A 17,651-nucleotide genomic window follows, 5' to 3' on the forward strand; every position below is an offset into this window, starting at 1 on the left:
GTAACAGACCTTCTTGTCATGGGGCAAGTTCCCCAGTCCGAATCACAATAAGCCACCAGAGATAGTGAGCATTGTGCTGAGAGCAAAATTCCTTTTCCGGGTGAAGATTTCAAATATCGTAGCACCCTTAAGGCTGCCTCCAAGTGCGATGATTTAGGATTGTTCATGAATTGACTTAATGTCTGTACAGCATAGCATATATCTGGCCGTGTAACTGTGAGATAGATAAGTCTACCAATTAATCTCCTGTATTCACTAGCATTAGTCAATAAAGGATCATCAACAGCATCTTTCCTTGCACTTTCATCAAATTCCTTCGAAGTAAGCTTGATGTTCTGATCCATGGGAGTGTCACAAACTTTGGCACCTCCCAATCCTGCATCTGATATTAGTTCCAGAGCATACTTCCTTTGGTTCAAGCATATCCCACATTTTGATCTAGCAACCTCTATGCCAAGGAAATATTTCAACATTCCCAAGTCCTTGATCTTGATATTTTTGTGTAGATGCTGCTTTAATGAGTCGATCGAAGCTTGATGATTACCAGTTATAACTATGTCATCAACATAGACCAGCAAAATGGTAATAAAGGCCTGATCTTTCTTGACAAACAGTGAATGATCAAGTGTAGATTGACAGAAACCAGCCCTCCTCATGATAGATGCAAACTTAATGTTCCATTGTCTTGATGCTTGTTTTAGGCCATACAATGACTTCATTAGTTTGCATACTTTAACCATTTTGTTCTCCCCCTGTCTACGAAAACCTTCACAAGTCATGTATACAAATCTATAGAAATACTTTCATAAGACTTGATTTTGGACAGATTTAAGAGTTTTGAGAAGAAATGATTAGAATTTATCATGATTAAGGAACCCCATCGTTTGTTATCAATGATGGAACACAGAAAAAAGGATAAAATGATTTATTCAAAAACGTAAAATTTATGATATTGAGAAACATAGAATTGGAAAAAAATACATAAAATATGAACACGAGTTTCATTAAAAAGGAAACGAGTTGCAAGTTGATGTCCTAAGAGAAAAATGGCTAATGCAAGTCTTTGAGATTCCAACAACAATGTTTCAAGGTAAAAAAAAAGAACCAAAATGTGAAAAGATGCTCGAGGAAATCACTCCCCATTTTTCCTTTTGTATATTTTCTCTTTATTTTAAATAAAAATATTATAAATTTATCGGGAAATTTTTTTTAAAATGTAATTATTGTTTTTATTTTCCCTCAACAAAACAAATATTCATCGTTATTAAGCCAATTAGAAAGTATTCTCGGTCCTACAAGTTTTACAAACAAATTTTCTGTCGCGCTTATTTAAAGAGTGAGTGCACGTTTTCTAAAATTTAGTTAACGAATTTATATATTATTATTAAAAAAAAAGACATACTCCTAAAATAGAAACTAGGCTACATATAGTATATATGACTAACCAAAAGGAAATACGACCGTGAAAACATTTTATTTGCACTCTATTAGTTAGCTCAAGTTGTTAGAAAAAAGTAATACGTTATTAATATGTCCATGGGCTAAAGCGATATTTTACTAAAATTGACTAACATTGATATAAGTATAAAATGTTCCAATTAAATTGATATTCATCAAAGCAGTTTTTAATTATCATCCAATAACTTCTATATGTCAATTTCACTTTTGATATAATACGAAAATAAACTAAAAATGAAAACAAAAAAATATCATATTAACACGAGGACGAATATGCAAGAGATTCAAATTCCAAACGAGGACGAACTTAATGAAAGAGTTGATATTGATATTATTGCATATGCTTCACGTAAAATTTGAATTCTTCAGGCGTTGATGAGTCTAGAGATTGAGATACAATTGATAAATATATTAAGAATACTTGGTTGAAAAATATCCAAATAGATGTCACGTTCTTATGTTATGAACAACTTATATTATGAAAAAACGACGACACATTATGCTTTCAGAATCTCGGGTTGGAGACTTAAATTAAATAGTCATTTTATATCAAATACAAGCTCTCCATTCCTATTCATTCAAGATGACATTTCTGACGTGATACTACGACTAGTCATTAAGAGCACACTCTTCTTCTTCTTCTGTCAATTCATCTTCACATAATTTCTCGAGACATTCTCTCGAGTGTTGTTTGTGTCAACCTGTAAAGGTCAAAACATTGGCCGACTCAAAAAACTTCACTCACACGGAAGCATAATCAGGTGGGAGATAACAAGAACATGCTAAAAAAATAATAAAGAAGAGTTCACAGAATCGTATAAAACTAGTACCTTTGTTTCCCGGTCTGGTTTCTAAACCATCTAGCAACCCCAAAGTTGCTGCTAATGCCTTCTTCTTTTTCTTTTGATTCTTTTCAACAGATAAAGGTTTCAGGTACGTTTTTTGGCATGCTTGGATGACGCAAAGGACATGGGGGTCGTCTTTTGATATGTTATTAAGCATTTTTGCTGCAGATACTCGTTCTCCTGAAGCCAAGAGAGCCTGGTACATCCTGCAAGCATTCAACAGAGAACCTAAATTAAAATTTAGTATCTGCAATGAGTTGTAATAATCTGAATTATCATATTTCTCTTGTAGATAGGATTTGATTATTAGAATCAGGATAATTTAAAACCCCGTTTTTTTTTTAAAATCGGGCGTAAAACCCCTGCAAACGGGACAAATGTGGTGCAATATATGTTTTCTATATTTTACAGGGGTGATAACTGCAAGCTAAAAAGAAATCACTCCAATTCCAGCATGGAGGTCATCCTCTTTCAGAATATTACAACGAATGAAACTCATGTTCTCGAATTGGTCCAATGATATGGAGTCTCCAAAGGATATTGAGAAATTGAGTTGCAGGTGTCGATCACAATTTGGATAAAGTAAGCAGGTCTGTTTTGGATACCTCTCCCCTTTCAAGTTTAGATATGAAGCAGATAAGAAAGTCCGTCAAGAAGCACAAAAGCAAGTTGCCATGGGATTAGACAGACATCTGGAGCAATATTTGTCTTCTCAATCCACGACATATGGGTTGCAAGATTTCTTTGAAAGTGGTGACTGACTGCATGTTTGTGCAGTAAGTAATCTTAAGATAAATCTATTGCCTGATAGACAAATAAGATTGCCAACCAGATGCTTGTCCAATGGCTGCCTAAAACTAATGTAAAGAAGCACTATCAAAGTAGGCATTCTAGAAAACATTCAGTAAAGGATCTGAAAAGTAAGGGGGTTCACAAGAATATTGTTGTATCAGGTAGACGGTGCTACACCCCCTGCATGATCTACCACGCCTACTGAGGGGAAATTAACTATAAAATATTTTATCAAGGCATATGATAACTCGTATTTTAGTAGGCTCGTAGTGAACCGAACAAACATACCTACTATGCCTTTAGATAGCTCTCAAAATATATCATAGAAACTTTCAAAGTTTGAAATCCAACTCAAACACAAAATTATTACCAATCATGGAATTAAACTCCGGTTAACAATTCTGATGGAAATTGATAATGTTTGAACTTGAATCTATTAGATGTATGTTGGATGCCTCTGCATTGCAAGAACAAACAGTTGGCGGCTCCCATGGTCTCTGCTTCTTCACTAGTTCACTCACCTCCGAAAATCAGGTGACAGTAGAAGAGGACTCTAAAGGTAAAACTTTATCCTAAAAACCTAGATGATTAAAACGAAAGTAGTAAATAGTAGAAGAATTCAAGATGCGCTACCTTACAAAACTTAAAACATTGTACGGCAGGCCAGCTTTCTTGTATTCTTCCCAAATAGCAAACGTAGTTTTGGCATCCTTGCAATTCACACAAGCACTCAGGAGAAAATCAAGACTTTTCCTTGAAGGGCGAACACCTAATTCGGACTTAATAGCTTGAAGTAAATTAAGACCAAATTGCATGTCCTTGCCCTCTTTCTCCACAATAAAGCAAAATACCTACTCCATAACATGTGTCAATAAGAACATTAAACTCAAGATATGAAGTCTCATAAGCTGCTTCTTGCAAGATGATGGGAAAAACAAGGTCAATACCTCATCAAACAGAACTTCTGTAGCAACTTGACAGTTGCTGAATTTATCCTTGACTTGCTTGAGTAAATCAAGTGTAGATCTGAAACAAAAAAAAAAAAAAAAACAATCATAACCTCGTGGATTGACAGAAACAAACATCATGGAAACGACAAAGAAAAAGCAAAGAGAACCTTAGATGTCCTTGCTGAACACAATATGATATGACCCTGAAGCAGGCATCAACCCAATAAGGTGAACTGGTTAATTCCTCGAGAAGCTGAAGCAATCTATTCAATTCTCCTTCGGATTGAAAATGTTCCTGCCAAAATCATGAAATTTGATAAGTTTGTTCACAAAACACGTCGATTCTTATAAAACGAGCCAAAGCAGCTTACAATAAGACATCTAATAGCTTTAGGGTCCAGGTGGCAGTCAGCTTCTTTGATCTCTTCGTACAGTTTAAGAGCACCAGATAACTGCCCATGGGATGCAAGAGCTCCAACAAGAACACCCTTAATTTCATTAAAGTTCTTCACTGGAATTCTTTTGTCAAAGATAACCTGCACAGAGATCAACAATATTGTAAAAAATGGATGCAGGGGTGAAGTTGTATCCAAGCCTGTGACCACTTTGTTGCTAATTAGTAAGGTAGAATCTGTTGTGTTGTGTAGGGGAGAACTTAAAAATTCCACTCCAAAACAGAAAGTGAAAGGCTTCGGGATCAGCTTATAAAACGGGGCTTTCTTCTTCACCTAACGAACAACCCACCTTATGTACAGTTTTTTGGCAGGGATATCCTTGTCAGCCAATCTTAATCTCACTAGCTAAGACAAAGCACAATTATTTCCATTCAGCTACAAGTTTGGTGCTCTAGTCAGCAAGTATATTATCAGGAACATTTTATTGGAAAGCATAGCCAAAGCAGAAACCAAAGAGAAACTTCATACCTTCTTAGCCTTATCGAATTCACCACAGGCAGCATATGCATTCACAAGGGCCATGAAAACCTGCTTTATGGGTTGAATTCCCGAGTCAAGCATGTCATTATAATTCTACAAGCAGAACATCAACAGAAACCATCAGTATAAAATTATAAGTAGCATGACTTTAGCAACATAATATTTTTCCCCATTAAAGGACTAGTTAACCAGGTAAGAAGAGCTGTATACAGGACATAACATCAATATTGCAGAAAATCGCTGATTAAATGCAGATAAAAATAAATGTTGAAATCCAGGGACACTATGATGTCGTTCAAGTATATAAAGCATTAGAAAGAAATAGATAGAACTCAAAATAAAATGCAAGCTTGTGATTATCTATTTAGACTGGTCCATAACATTTAAAAAAACCAATTGGGCTCGACTCAACTTTATTTCAAAGTTTGATGTGTGTGTATATGGTATTGAAAATTGTTATTTTTTTAATTGGTGGTCATAAAAAGTAAAAATTATACACAACTTTTACATAAACTGTCCAGTACATGAAAAAGAAAACAATAGTAATTTGTGATAAGCACTAAACATTTTAGTTATTTTTTTCTAGCGTGTAGTCTTTAATTAAATCAACCTTAATGTCCATTGACAAGAGATCCCAACCCACAATGTTCCTCCATAGATGTACAATTTACAGTTTTGTTGTCACATAAAATAAAGACAACCTTAGTTATCTGCTTCTCACTCTGGCTGTTACTTATCAGACAGGCAAAAGTCATGGCATCTGGTTTCACTTCAGCGTCTTCCATTTGTTCAAGAACATGCATAGCACAAGAGGTGTTTTTCTGCACATTTTGGTAACACAGAATGTCAAGAATAAAATGCATAATAGTTTGAAGGAGAACCCAGTACCAACAGTTTCACACATTAGATACAAGCCACAAAATTATCCGATGTGCAAGTGGGTCCAAATGGGATCTGACCAATCAATAATGGGCAAAAACAGATATCAGATCATTTGACCAAGTTTTAAGAAAGCTAGCAAGGAATAGTGGGAGCTCATATTCATATCACTTTCCTTATAAAAAGGACAGAGGTAAAACTGTCTTAGCAAGGGCCAAGGAATAGTGGGAGCTCATATTCATCACTTTCCTTATAAAAACGACAGAGGTAAAACTGTCTTAAAGGTAGGTATCTACTACTGCAACATGACTGAGGTACAAATATAAATTAAATTTTTAACCAGCACTATGTCTTGAACAGGTCATTAAGATACAAGGGTGAAAACTGTTAAGATTGGAACTTGGACTAACTCAACCCCAAAAGCTAGCTCAAGGGGGGAGGATTGTCCAAGCCAATATATGCCACTCAAAGGTTATTTATCTAACCGATGTGGGACATTTAACACACCCCTCTCACGCCCAGGAATGAACATCTGGAGCGTGGAGTTTACAAATGACCCAATTATGGGCAGAACGGGTGGCCTAATTATAGGCAGTCCAACACATAACGGTGAAACCCGGGCTCTGATACCATGTTAAGATTGGAACTCGAACCTAACTCAACCCCAAAAGCTAGCTCAAGGGAGGAGGATTGTCCAAGCCAATATATGCCACTCAAAGGTTATTTATCGACATTTAACAAAAACTTGGAGCATTCAGAAAGAACTAACCCACCTCACGGAAATATCCAGCCATTATAGCATTGAACATGCTTGCTGTTGGCATTAACTTCATTGTTAGTAGATCACTGATAATTCCATAAGCTCCCTGAAACTGCATTTAGATGTAAAATGAAAGCCATAGAAGCTGAAACAAATTACGTACAACACACTAAAAAAGAGACACTAACATCTTTCATCTTCACGCATAGCTGTATCATCATCCTGAAGGTCTCATTATTTGGCTTCAGATTGTGGTGATATATCATTGAATTGATTTGATGAACCTAAAAAATGGGAAGAGTAAATATCAACTTCATTCCAAGTTGTTTTAATTCCAAAAGTTGACTGATTTATATTAAAAAGAAACAAAAAATGAAAATCTAAAGTCTAACAAAAAAAATGATCAGTGACGTAGAAAATCCTTAATATAAATAACCCTTTCATTCTTCTATGAATATTAAAGCTTGAAGCAAAATCCAAAGACTTGATATTTTCAATGACCAACTTGGTATCAAAAGTCAAAGTTATTAGTTCAAGGTTTTTGCCCTCGAATTAAACAACGAAGAACAATCTTGAGTATGATCCATGAATTTCGGTGTTGAATTTCATTGACTTTGATTTAAGGGGTCTATGCATACTTCCAAACAAAATTTGAACTGAGAATTTTTCAAAAATAATTAACCACATACTTGTCTTCCTATTACTATCTCAACTTCAGGCCTTATACCAAAACAATTTACTTTCTTCAAGACTATAACCCAGTATTCTTTTGATTGGAAGATGTAGGTTTGAGAACTTTAAATCATGATCCTATCACATTCATCTCTTTGCCAATTTATACATTTTCATTCACCAGTTTGCCAAATTATGCATTTTCATAAGGGAAAAAACATTTACTTGTCATCAATATCTGCATTTGAACGTTGGCTGGACATGCATGTATTTCAAAACTATCCCTGATATCAAACCACCATTTTTCAGACAAAACACACAGATAATCTATATACCTATAAAAGTATATATAATTGACATTGTTTTCCGATTGTGCATTGACAAAAATACCTTTCATGCAAATTTGAACAAAATAAAACTTATTATTATTATAATGTAAAGATAAAAATAGGACATAAATGTCTCATCATTACTAATAATTAATTGACTTTAGAGCCTTATTGTAATGTATCTATATCTATATACCTATACAAATATAAATGATGGGCAAAGTTTTTCATTATGATTTTCCTACATTGCCCAAAAACTATGCATTGTTTGTATTAATTGCGCAAAATCTATATCTATATATCTATAAAAGTATGGATGAGGGGCAAAGTTTTTGCATTGTGATTTTACTACATTGCCCAAAAACTATGTATTGTTTATATAAATTGCATGGGCATTGCTGGAAAAAGTATATAAAATTTAGGGACAAATTTGGGATATTGAATTTGTAATGTATTGATTATTTATTTAATTGATGCTTTTATTTTTTGAACTCATTAAACACATGAGGATTATAGTGTTTTTATTTTTTAATAGAAATTTTGAAAATAACATTACATACAAATTGAATAGATATTCGATAATAAAAAATACATTAGAAAAAAAATATTTTCTTCATACATAATTCTTACAAAAAATATTAAAAGAATATTTTTTTATAAAAAAATATATTTTTCATTAAAAATATTAAAATAATATATATTTAACTTTTATTCTTATAAAAGTGTAAAAAGAATAAAAAAGTTTTTCATTGTAAATTTTCTACTATTCTCATAAATTGTGTGTTCTTAGATTAATTGCATGAAAATTTTCTACACAATCATTAAATACATAAGAATTATAATAGTATTTTTATTTTTTAATAGAAAATTGTAACATAAGAAACTTTGAAAATAATGTTACATAAAAATTGAATAGATATTTGATAATCAAAATACATTAGAGAAATAACATTTTTTTGATGCATAATTCTTAGAAAAAATATTAAAAAAACAGATTTTTTAATTTTAAAAAAATCGTTAAAAATATTAAAAGAATATATATTTAACTATTATACTTATAAAGGTGTAAAAAAGAATAATAACGTTTTTCATTATAAATTTTCTATCATCCCCTTAAATTGTGTGTTGTTAGATTAATGCATGGAAATTTTCTACACAATTTATGAGAAATCTATGGATTAAAAATGAATATATGTTTTATAATAAAAATATATTTTTTATCTATACCTACAAAAGTGTAGATAATTGGCCATGTTTTCCAATTGTCAAAAGATAAAAATGACCTACTCATCAATACAAATCCAAAGATTCAATAAAGATATATTTGTAAATTTCTAATTTTTGTAAGTGTAAAAATGAAATATCAAAATTTTTTATTTATTCCACCTAATATATAATTAGTAGCCTATTAATATTCTAACAAATACTAATGAATTATCACTAAAATATACATTGATTGTAATAATTTATATCATTTCAAGAATAAAATGTAACTCATATATTAATTTTTTTCAAATAATCCATCTTTATACTAACTTTAAATATATTATTCTTTTAATTTTCTTTCTACATGTTATTTTATGATTTTAATGCAATTTTGTAATCATATTTTAGTGTAGTTTCTAATTAAGTAATAAATTATAGTATCACAAAAAGATATAATAAAAAAATAATTATATATGCAATAGTACAATAACATGATAGTATATAATAATAATATGAAATTTAATACTAATATATTTTATAATTTTTTAACTAAGAATTGAAAGTAAAGAATTTAATAAATTATTTAGTAGAATCTATATCAATAATTATGAATGTTAATATACTAATAATATCATAAAATATGAATCTGATAGAAAAATTAAGAGAGTTAGCTATAATAAGAAATTTAAATATTTTAGTAGCACTTTTCTAAAAAAAATTTATATATCAGACAAAGTCTTTCATTGGAATCCTTCCTACAGAGGAAGAAGGGGTGACGTATGAGTGTTTTTCTCCGAGCATCCACAAAATTCTCGTGTCTTTACTTTTCACAAGTTTTTACATTTCAAACTATATCTTCTTGTTTAGATTGTCAACCGGTTGAAAATATCATTAGAAATATTGAACTATCTTCCACACTTTTCATGTGGTTCATATTTCAAACCGTTTGAGAAAATCTTTCACCCGCCTAAAAATGATTGAAAACAAATTTTAATAGCAAATATTTTTTAAAGAGTTTATTCATCCTCATCTAAATTCTTTTCTGATCCCAACAATATACAATTACTAAACACATACAAACATCATAATATAAATTATATACTTTTTAAAAAATTATTCATTAACTAATGTATATGAAAATTAATTTATCTATGATATATAATTCTAAAGCAAAAGGTAAAAAAGTTCTGTAGGAGGTTAAATAATATTTAAATTGAATATTATAGGTTATATTTTATAATCAATATTATTATTTCATTAGTTTTGATAATATTTTGATGAGTTGGTCACAAATATTTTAAATTGATAATTATTTGTCCTTAGTGTGCTTCACTTATACAAATTATGATTTATGCAATTTATAAAATCCATAATTTAGTTGATTTTTAGGTTATTATACCTTATACGTATTGCTTAGATATATATTTTCAAAATTTGTTTCAGTTCAATACGTTCTATATATTATGCTTATTATAATTTATTATATAACATAAAATCAATGGCTTGAATTTTGATTTGAGAAACAATTTTGAAAGTAAGATATATGAGTTCTTAACTAATTTATTTGTCTAATATGACAAAAGACTAAATCAATGTAAATAAAAAATTATTCAAATTATTTTTTAAAAAAATCAAATTTTAATTTTTATTAAATAATTAATATTTACGTGCATTGCACGTGTTTCTTGCTAGTTATTTAAATGATTTGACAGAAAAATAAAAATGATTTTGAAGTTGGACTAGATTCTAGGTTATGTACATGCCGAGAAAACTATCTATCAGACTATCGATACTGTAAGGCCAAGTTTGGTTTAAAGGATGATGAAGGATTAGATAAAATTATCCTAATTCATCTCATGTTTAGACTGATTTTTAAGATCCATGATTACTTACCTGCCTTATTATTTATCACACCTTGTTGGTGTGATAGTTCATCTTCTTCCATCATTTTCCCAGTGTACCCTCAGTCCTCACAATTTTATTTGTTCACTCTTCACTATTTTACAATTTCTTGAAAATGAACTTAGCAAGCAAGATTCTTGAATATAGATGCAGTCCCAAATTTGTGTTGTGAAGGTTGTTTACAGAGAAAAATTCATAAAATTGAGCCAAGGTAACTCTTTAGATTCCTCTGAAAAGCTCGAAATGCCACCATTTTCAGTGTGACAGCCACTAAACAATTTTTCAAACCCTCCTCTAAAATTCGAGCTTGTGTGACAGGAGACCCGTGGAAATTGCGGTACTTGCAGATTCTAAAATGACAGTTGGGCAATGGTTCGAGGGTGGTAGCAATGGGGCTTCTTGACTCAACCATGGGGTTTGGATGTGAAAATGTACTTGTGAATTACACAAGAAAATGAAGCATAGAAGAAACAAAGAAAGAAAATGGTTGGTGGGAGATGGGATTCAACAAAAGGAGCGAAGAGAGGGAGGAAAATGTGCAGTGCAGTGAAGAGAACCGTCTAGTGGGGAGGAGAAAGTGAAAAGTGGAAGGTATTTTTGTCATTAATAAAATAAAATACAAAATCATCCATCACATCAAAGTCATACCAAAGTATGCCATATATTTTATCGTACTATATTATTCATTCATATCTTTAAATTTCTTATCAACCATTCAGTTATCCTATCATTCAAACCATGCGGAACCTAAATATACCCATACCCTTGATAAATCTGGCCCAGTTTATTATTTTATCAAAACACAAGTTACATTAAATAAAGGACGACACCAAGGGGCAATTCTTCCCAAAATATTTTGAATTGACAATAATAGTTATAAAAAAAATAAATTATAATCCTGCTAAAAGGCAAGGAATTTTGAAGAATCCCCCCAATCAGTGACATTTGAAAGCTCTTCCACCGATGAGGAAAACCAAGGAGATGAATATGAAAGTAATAAAATCAAGATTTATAAAGAAGGGAAAAAAATAAATTGACATACCATGTTATATTCACAGCTCCGGTCACATGCATCTAATATAACATGAAATGTCTCTAATGTCAAAGTCAAATCAGACTTCCAAGCCTCGTCAGCTAAACTGAGTGCCTCGTGTACCTAAACAAAATTTAACAGTAAATCATGCTAGCTGAGCAATTGGATCTACAATGCACAAAGAAAACTCCAGACACGATGCAGCAGCACTAAGTTCAGAACCAAGTAAGTTTTGTTTAGACAGGAGTATGTAGGCAGAAAGCTGACTTAGCAAATTTTTTTCTTCACAGGGCTTTAGATTGATCTGAATTAGCTCTATAAGCATTGGGCCATACCTTGAGGATATCACAAGAATATCTTATGAGCTTCTCATATTGCGCAGAAGTGGGTAAAACTTCCAATTTGGCAAGTAATCCATGGAATTTTACGATGACATTGTCGACCTACCTCAACAAATAAAAGATAACATCAGAGGATATAATTAAAAAAGAGAAAATCCAATGAAGAAAGCCGTGCGCATCAAACCCAACATAGAATCTACAAAGGATCACCAACTCCAACCTATACACATCAGGTACCTATATTCATCATGGATCTCCACTATCGAAGAAAATAAGCACGAATAAAATGTAAAACTATCCCAAACTAAAAAAAAAATTACGTATAAAAACAATGTGGTAAATGATTGTCTACCAAACAGGAAACTACTTTCTTTTGGCCGTTGAATATGATTTATGAACTGAGTAGCAAGAAGTAGGACATTTTTCTCATGAATGGATAACGACCACATTAAATATGTTAAATGCATATGGCATCACTTGGTCTGTGCCAAGAGTTTACATTCACAATTATTTTTAAATTAACTACTTAATATGCTTAGCTTTTCTAACATTACTGCATAATTGTTGCTCCTCATTCAGTCGTGAAGAGACAACATAACAGAAGTTACTGGCTAATACGATCCAAGGACTAGCGGAGTTCCACTTAAATTACTGGAAATATGTCACTGTCTGAAGTTCATCCTTGAACAAGATAAGCCAAAACGGTTGATAAAGGTGGAGATGTATGGGTAAGACTATGTGATAGCTGAAATACTTCAAAACAACATGCTTCACAATGGAGCAAACTGTCTTAAGCAAAATCGCTTCAAATCCATGGAATAAACAAATTACCAGTAACATTCATGAAAGGTTCCTCACCGCTAAATTTGGAATGCTTATTACATATTCATAGATGAACTTCGAAATGTTTTCCGCACTCATATCTGCAATGTAGCAAAATTAGCACATTTGCACTATAAAATAAAAGCCTGGGAATGTATGTCACTCAAAGCCCTTGGCAACCCAGAAGTAAAAAAATCATATATTAGACATTCCAAACACCGAGGATAGCAAACTGGATACATTTAATGGACAACTATGTAACTATACTGCAGCACCAAGATGCATTCAATGGTTGCGACAGTTTAAAAACTTTTTCCAAGATTACTTGTAGATATCTTTTCTTACTTGCTTAGATTCTTTTCTGCATAATATGGTATTTTTTGCATACCTTTTTAAAAATGGATTACATATTCCAGATAAAAACATGAAATATTGTGTCTAAGAAACACTGATTTTTTATCAGTAAATTTATTGAAAATTCCTTTATCCAAAAATCTATTGATCATATACTAACCAGTGCTTTTCAAAGCCAGTAGGAATTTATCAGCGACAGGTTCCAGTAAGAACTTCCCCAGGGACTTGAAGATATTCACCAAAAGTACATCTGAGGTAACTTTAGTTATGTCGAAAGTATTCAATAGTGTAATTAATTCTTCTTTTCGGCTGCTTTCACACAACGCCAACAATATATTTTCTGCAAGATAATTGCAATGCCAGGATTAGAAATTATGTCTATATGACACAAGCTAAACCCATAATCAAATAAGTGGACATCAAATATAATAAATTGAGATAGCTGTTTGTGAAAGATGATTGGCCAAATTTTAATTTCGAAATTTAGCCAAATTTCAATTTCAAAAATAAAAGAGAAGAAGAAACTAAATTGCAGCAGAATTTAAGGACTTTTATGGCTGAAAGTATAAAAGATATGACTGGGAGCTTTCTATCCTCCAGCACCCTACTTGTAGATAAAATGAGTAAGCCGTCTCTGTATGACCAGTGCTAAACGAACAAACATGTTCCAGACAAAAATAAATACATCTTTAGGGCATGAAAAACTTTATCTTACAGCGAAATCATGAAAAAACTGAGTAAAAGGAAATTCAAATAAAAATACTACGCTGAAACAATAACCACTTGCAAAAAGGGCTACAGAAACACTTTGTCCTCCTCAACATAGCTTAATTGGATTATAGTTCACTCACCTTGAAGATTAGTAGACAACACAAGCAGTTAACCTCTGAATTTTAAATTTGGAGGTAAAACAGAGGAAATATTGAAGATCCCACAAATCAATACCATGGCAGAACCATTACGAACAATTCACTTTAGTACAACATGACCTCCACACTAAAATGCCCTGCTTGGTCCCAGTAAATACGTGGTCTCCACGATACCAAGCAGTCACCAGTGAGTGCAAAGAATATCATCAAGAAAGAAAGATACAAAATGAAGAGAATCAGGAAAAAAACTAAAGCAACCGTAGTGAGAAGAAAAAGTACCTCGAAAATAAAATTTATCTTCAGAATCATCATCCACAAAAGCACGACAGAGTTCTTGTATTTTTACTTCGTTATTGACTCTAATCCACAACAGCATTTCATAATAAGATAATCGTGAAAGTGTTTCAGGGTTCTCGTCTTTGATGAGATCAAGGAAGAAAAAGAATTCTTCAACCATACCAAAATCGATCAAATACATCAGAAATTGTCCATACATTTCTTCTTCAATTTTAAAGCCTGTTTCCCTCACTGACTTGAAAATTTGATGGGCCTTATAGATCTGCTCGAGGGAGACTTCTTCATCCGTGGCATCCCTGGCTTTCTCTATACACATTCTAATTAAGGCGTTGTACTCCTTCAAGCCAGTTTCCCGTCCAAGTCTCCCAAATATATCGAGGGTAGCATCTGGCCCAAGCTTTGCTCCACACATTTTGACCAACCTACCAAAGCGGCAAGTCTGTGTGTTTTTGAAAACCCATTTCTGCTTCCTCCCTCGTGAGACTTCTTTCCTTCGAAATGATATGTTGTTGTTTGACAATCTTGCCATCCATGGAAAGGTCAAAACATTACCCAGCGGTTGCTCATCCTCTGATTGATCATCCCAATCCAAGTCCAGTTCATCTGCCAGTTAAAAGGAAAAGTTCCATAGCTACAATGAGTTGGAAAAGTAGGGCCGTGGAGCTCAAGCATTTAGATCCAACAAAGATAATGTTTTTACACGGTAGTAAGAATATTCAATGCAAACACTAAGATTCTAAAATAATTCTTCAAGAAAGAGAAAATAGAAGAAAAAAAAATAAAATTTGCTATAGAAAGACATAAAATACCAGCATCATTTCAACAATACTACAAATCTACCCCTACATTCTCCTGGATAAAAATTGTAACCCGGCATAATATTAAAAAAGATACCCACCATACAATAAACTAGATGCTTCTGTTGCAAGCTGCTTTCCAGATTCATCTGTGTAAAAAAAAAAAAAACAGCAATGAGAGCCTGAGACTCAGAACATAAAAAATAAGCTCATCAATGAAAAGACTGCGATTGCAGAAGGTACCATCGCCATTCTTACAACCTAGTCGTAAGCCTTCGCTAACAATATCATGGAGAGTAGAATGAGAAATCTCAGCAGGACGAGATGACGGCGGCGATTTAGAGGTCTTGACGAGACGTTTGGTTGCTTCGGAGACCGAAGGTGAGGATGAGTTAATAGAGGACACGTACTTTTTCAGAGCGGCGTCGTCGGCAGCAGAGGCGACAGATGAAGAGGAGAGCTTCTTCTTGGAGACGGCAGCGGAGGTTTTGGAGCGATTGAGAGATAATCTAGCAGCAGAGCGGAAGAGATACACTAGGTTTTCGGCCGTTGAGGCGGGCATGTGAGCTTATAACGGTGAAATGCATGCGGGAAATGGTTTGTTTGGGTTTTCAGTTCTGTAAAGGCGATGCTTTAGTACTCCATAAATGGACCTTCGCTTTCTTTTTTCTCTTTGATTTCAGAGGTTGAACTGAATGCGATCTTAAAAAGCGTGTGTTCAAGCTGGACTCATTTGGATACAGACGGTTGAGGTAAATTTGCAGTTCAGTCGTTCTCAGAAAAATCACGTGTTTATATTTTTTGATTCGGAAGCAAAATATGTTTGTCCTGTCTGAGCTCACATCTTTTTTCTCGGATTAAAATCGATACAAAACATAAAAATATGTTACTAATATATGATATTTGAACACCGACTATATTAGATTTGACACTAATATATGATTATTGAACACAAAACATGTAATCAAATGTTGATATTAATAAAAAAAATTAATTTTATTTTCAAAATATTATATTTTGTATGATATTTAAAAAAATTAATGTTCAAATATCATATATTTATATCAAATTTTTAATGTAATCGATTTTTATCAAAAAAAAAAAAAATTAAATGATATGGATATTTATATTTATTTTAATAATAAATATTGAAAAAATTAGTATTTTCAATATTTTACTCAAGCATCAGATACTCGGGACTATTAGATATATAACCTTCTTTCCCATTTTCTTTTGATTTTTAACCTTCTTTACCTTAATCTTTGATAATTAACCCTCAATTAGAAATCTAATCCTAATTTTTCCAAAATTGCCCTGACCTTCTAAAGCCCAACTAACCTAACCCAAAATCTTAATTTTTTCCTCTTTCAATCGTGCTTTCATATCTTCCTACAATATTTAATCATTCTCCTCTGTATTCAAAAAAATGTTTGTTATCAAAATCCTTCTCTATAAGTGCTACTCTAAATCATGTTCATCTTTTCTTCTACTTCTTGTTTCCGCAGCATCGACGCCTAGCTTTCATGTCTCTACTATGAATTGTTTTTAGCAATCTATTTTTCCCTCCATTTCTTTTATTCATTAATCACATGAAGAATACATAAGTTTTAAAAAAGGAGATTAAACATTCATAAATGATAATGCATGGATTTAGGAATTTGGATACAAGAGACAAATTAAAGTAAATAATTGAAATCAATATAATTCCCTTTAAATGAATACTTTTCTTAACATATGCATACAGGGGTAGGGGTAGACTCAATTTTGGTAATGATGCTAAAGTTCGTAAATGCATAACAAAGATAATATTTTTACTTTTGGACGTGGCTGGTTATTTTTAGGATTTTTGCAATATTTTTTTGAGTTGGAGAAGAGATTTATTACAACTGAGTCTCAAACTCGAAACCTAGTCTCAAACTTGGAGATGGTAAGTTTTGATATATATTATTGTTTACTGATAAATTCTAAATATTATGATGCAGTAAGTATTGACATTGTCCTTTTATTTTAAATGCATGGTCCACGCTAAGAAAATATTGAATGAATAACTCAAGACAAGACATCTTTTTTATTGTGTATATTTTTCAAAGTAATTAAATAAATTAATAATTAGTTCTTCATTGAAAAAAGAAAGAAACAGACCTCACGTCTGCAGACTGTAAAAGAGAAAATGTACATATTAGTCTACAACGTTGTGTTATTGGTGAATGGTTGGGAAGGCTGCAGTGTTAGAGAAAGTTGGAAATTTTGTTTCTACGAAAAGTGATATTTGTTGACAATTTATGATTTAGATGAATTTGAAGATATATTGGTTAAAGAAAAGTTGTTTTAAAAGGGTAAAATAGTAAAAAATATATGTATTAAAATGAGGAGGTTATATTTCAAATCAGGAGTCAAATGGAGGTTAATT

The 17,651-nt window shown here is 32.2% G+C and overlaps 1 protein-coding gene across 2 annotated transcripts; it reads right to left on the reverse strand.

Moving 5' to 3' along the window:
* Window positions 1–1,783: 1,783 nt before the first annotated feature.
* On the reverse strand, window positions 1,784–15,931 carry LOC140822755 (pentatricopeptide repeat-containing protein At4g04790, mitochondrial-like). 2 transcript variants are annotated; one of them, XM_073183619.1, is made up of 17 exons: window positions 15,503–15,931; window positions 15,343–15,390; window positions 14,427–15,047; window positions 13,439–13,618; window positions 12,961–13,025; window positions 12,097–12,204; window positions 11,771–11,884; window positions 6,808–6,903; window positions 6,633–6,731; window positions 5,682–5,801; window positions 4,969–5,073; window positions 4,417–4,581; window positions 4,213–4,340; window positions 4,043–4,121; window positions 3,729–3,946; window positions 2,289–2,509; window positions 1,784–2,159 (listed from the first exon to the last, which is right to left on the reverse strand). In XM_073183619.1, exons 1-17 carry the CDS (start codon window positions 15,801–15,803, stop codon window positions 2,155–2,157), a joined length of 2,673 nt encoding a protein of 890 aa, XP_073039720.1. In that variant the 5' UTR covers window positions 15,804–15,931; the 3' UTR covers window positions 1,784–2,154. The 2 variants fall into 2 exon arrangements, with proteins under 2 accessions (XP_073039720.1, XP_073039719.1); XM_073183618.1 differs by having other exon boundaries at window positions 15,485–15,930.
* Between the last annotated feature and the right edge of the window lie 1,720 nt (window positions 15,932–17,651).

This window comes from Primulina eburnea, chromosome 2 (assembly GCF_022965805.1).
Source record: "Primulina eburnea isolate SZY01 chromosome 2, ASM2296580v1, whole genome shotgun sequence".
NCBI classification, from domain to species: Eukaryota; Viridiplantae; Streptophyta; class Magnoliopsida; order Lamiales; family Gesneriaceae; genus Primulina; species Primulina eburnea.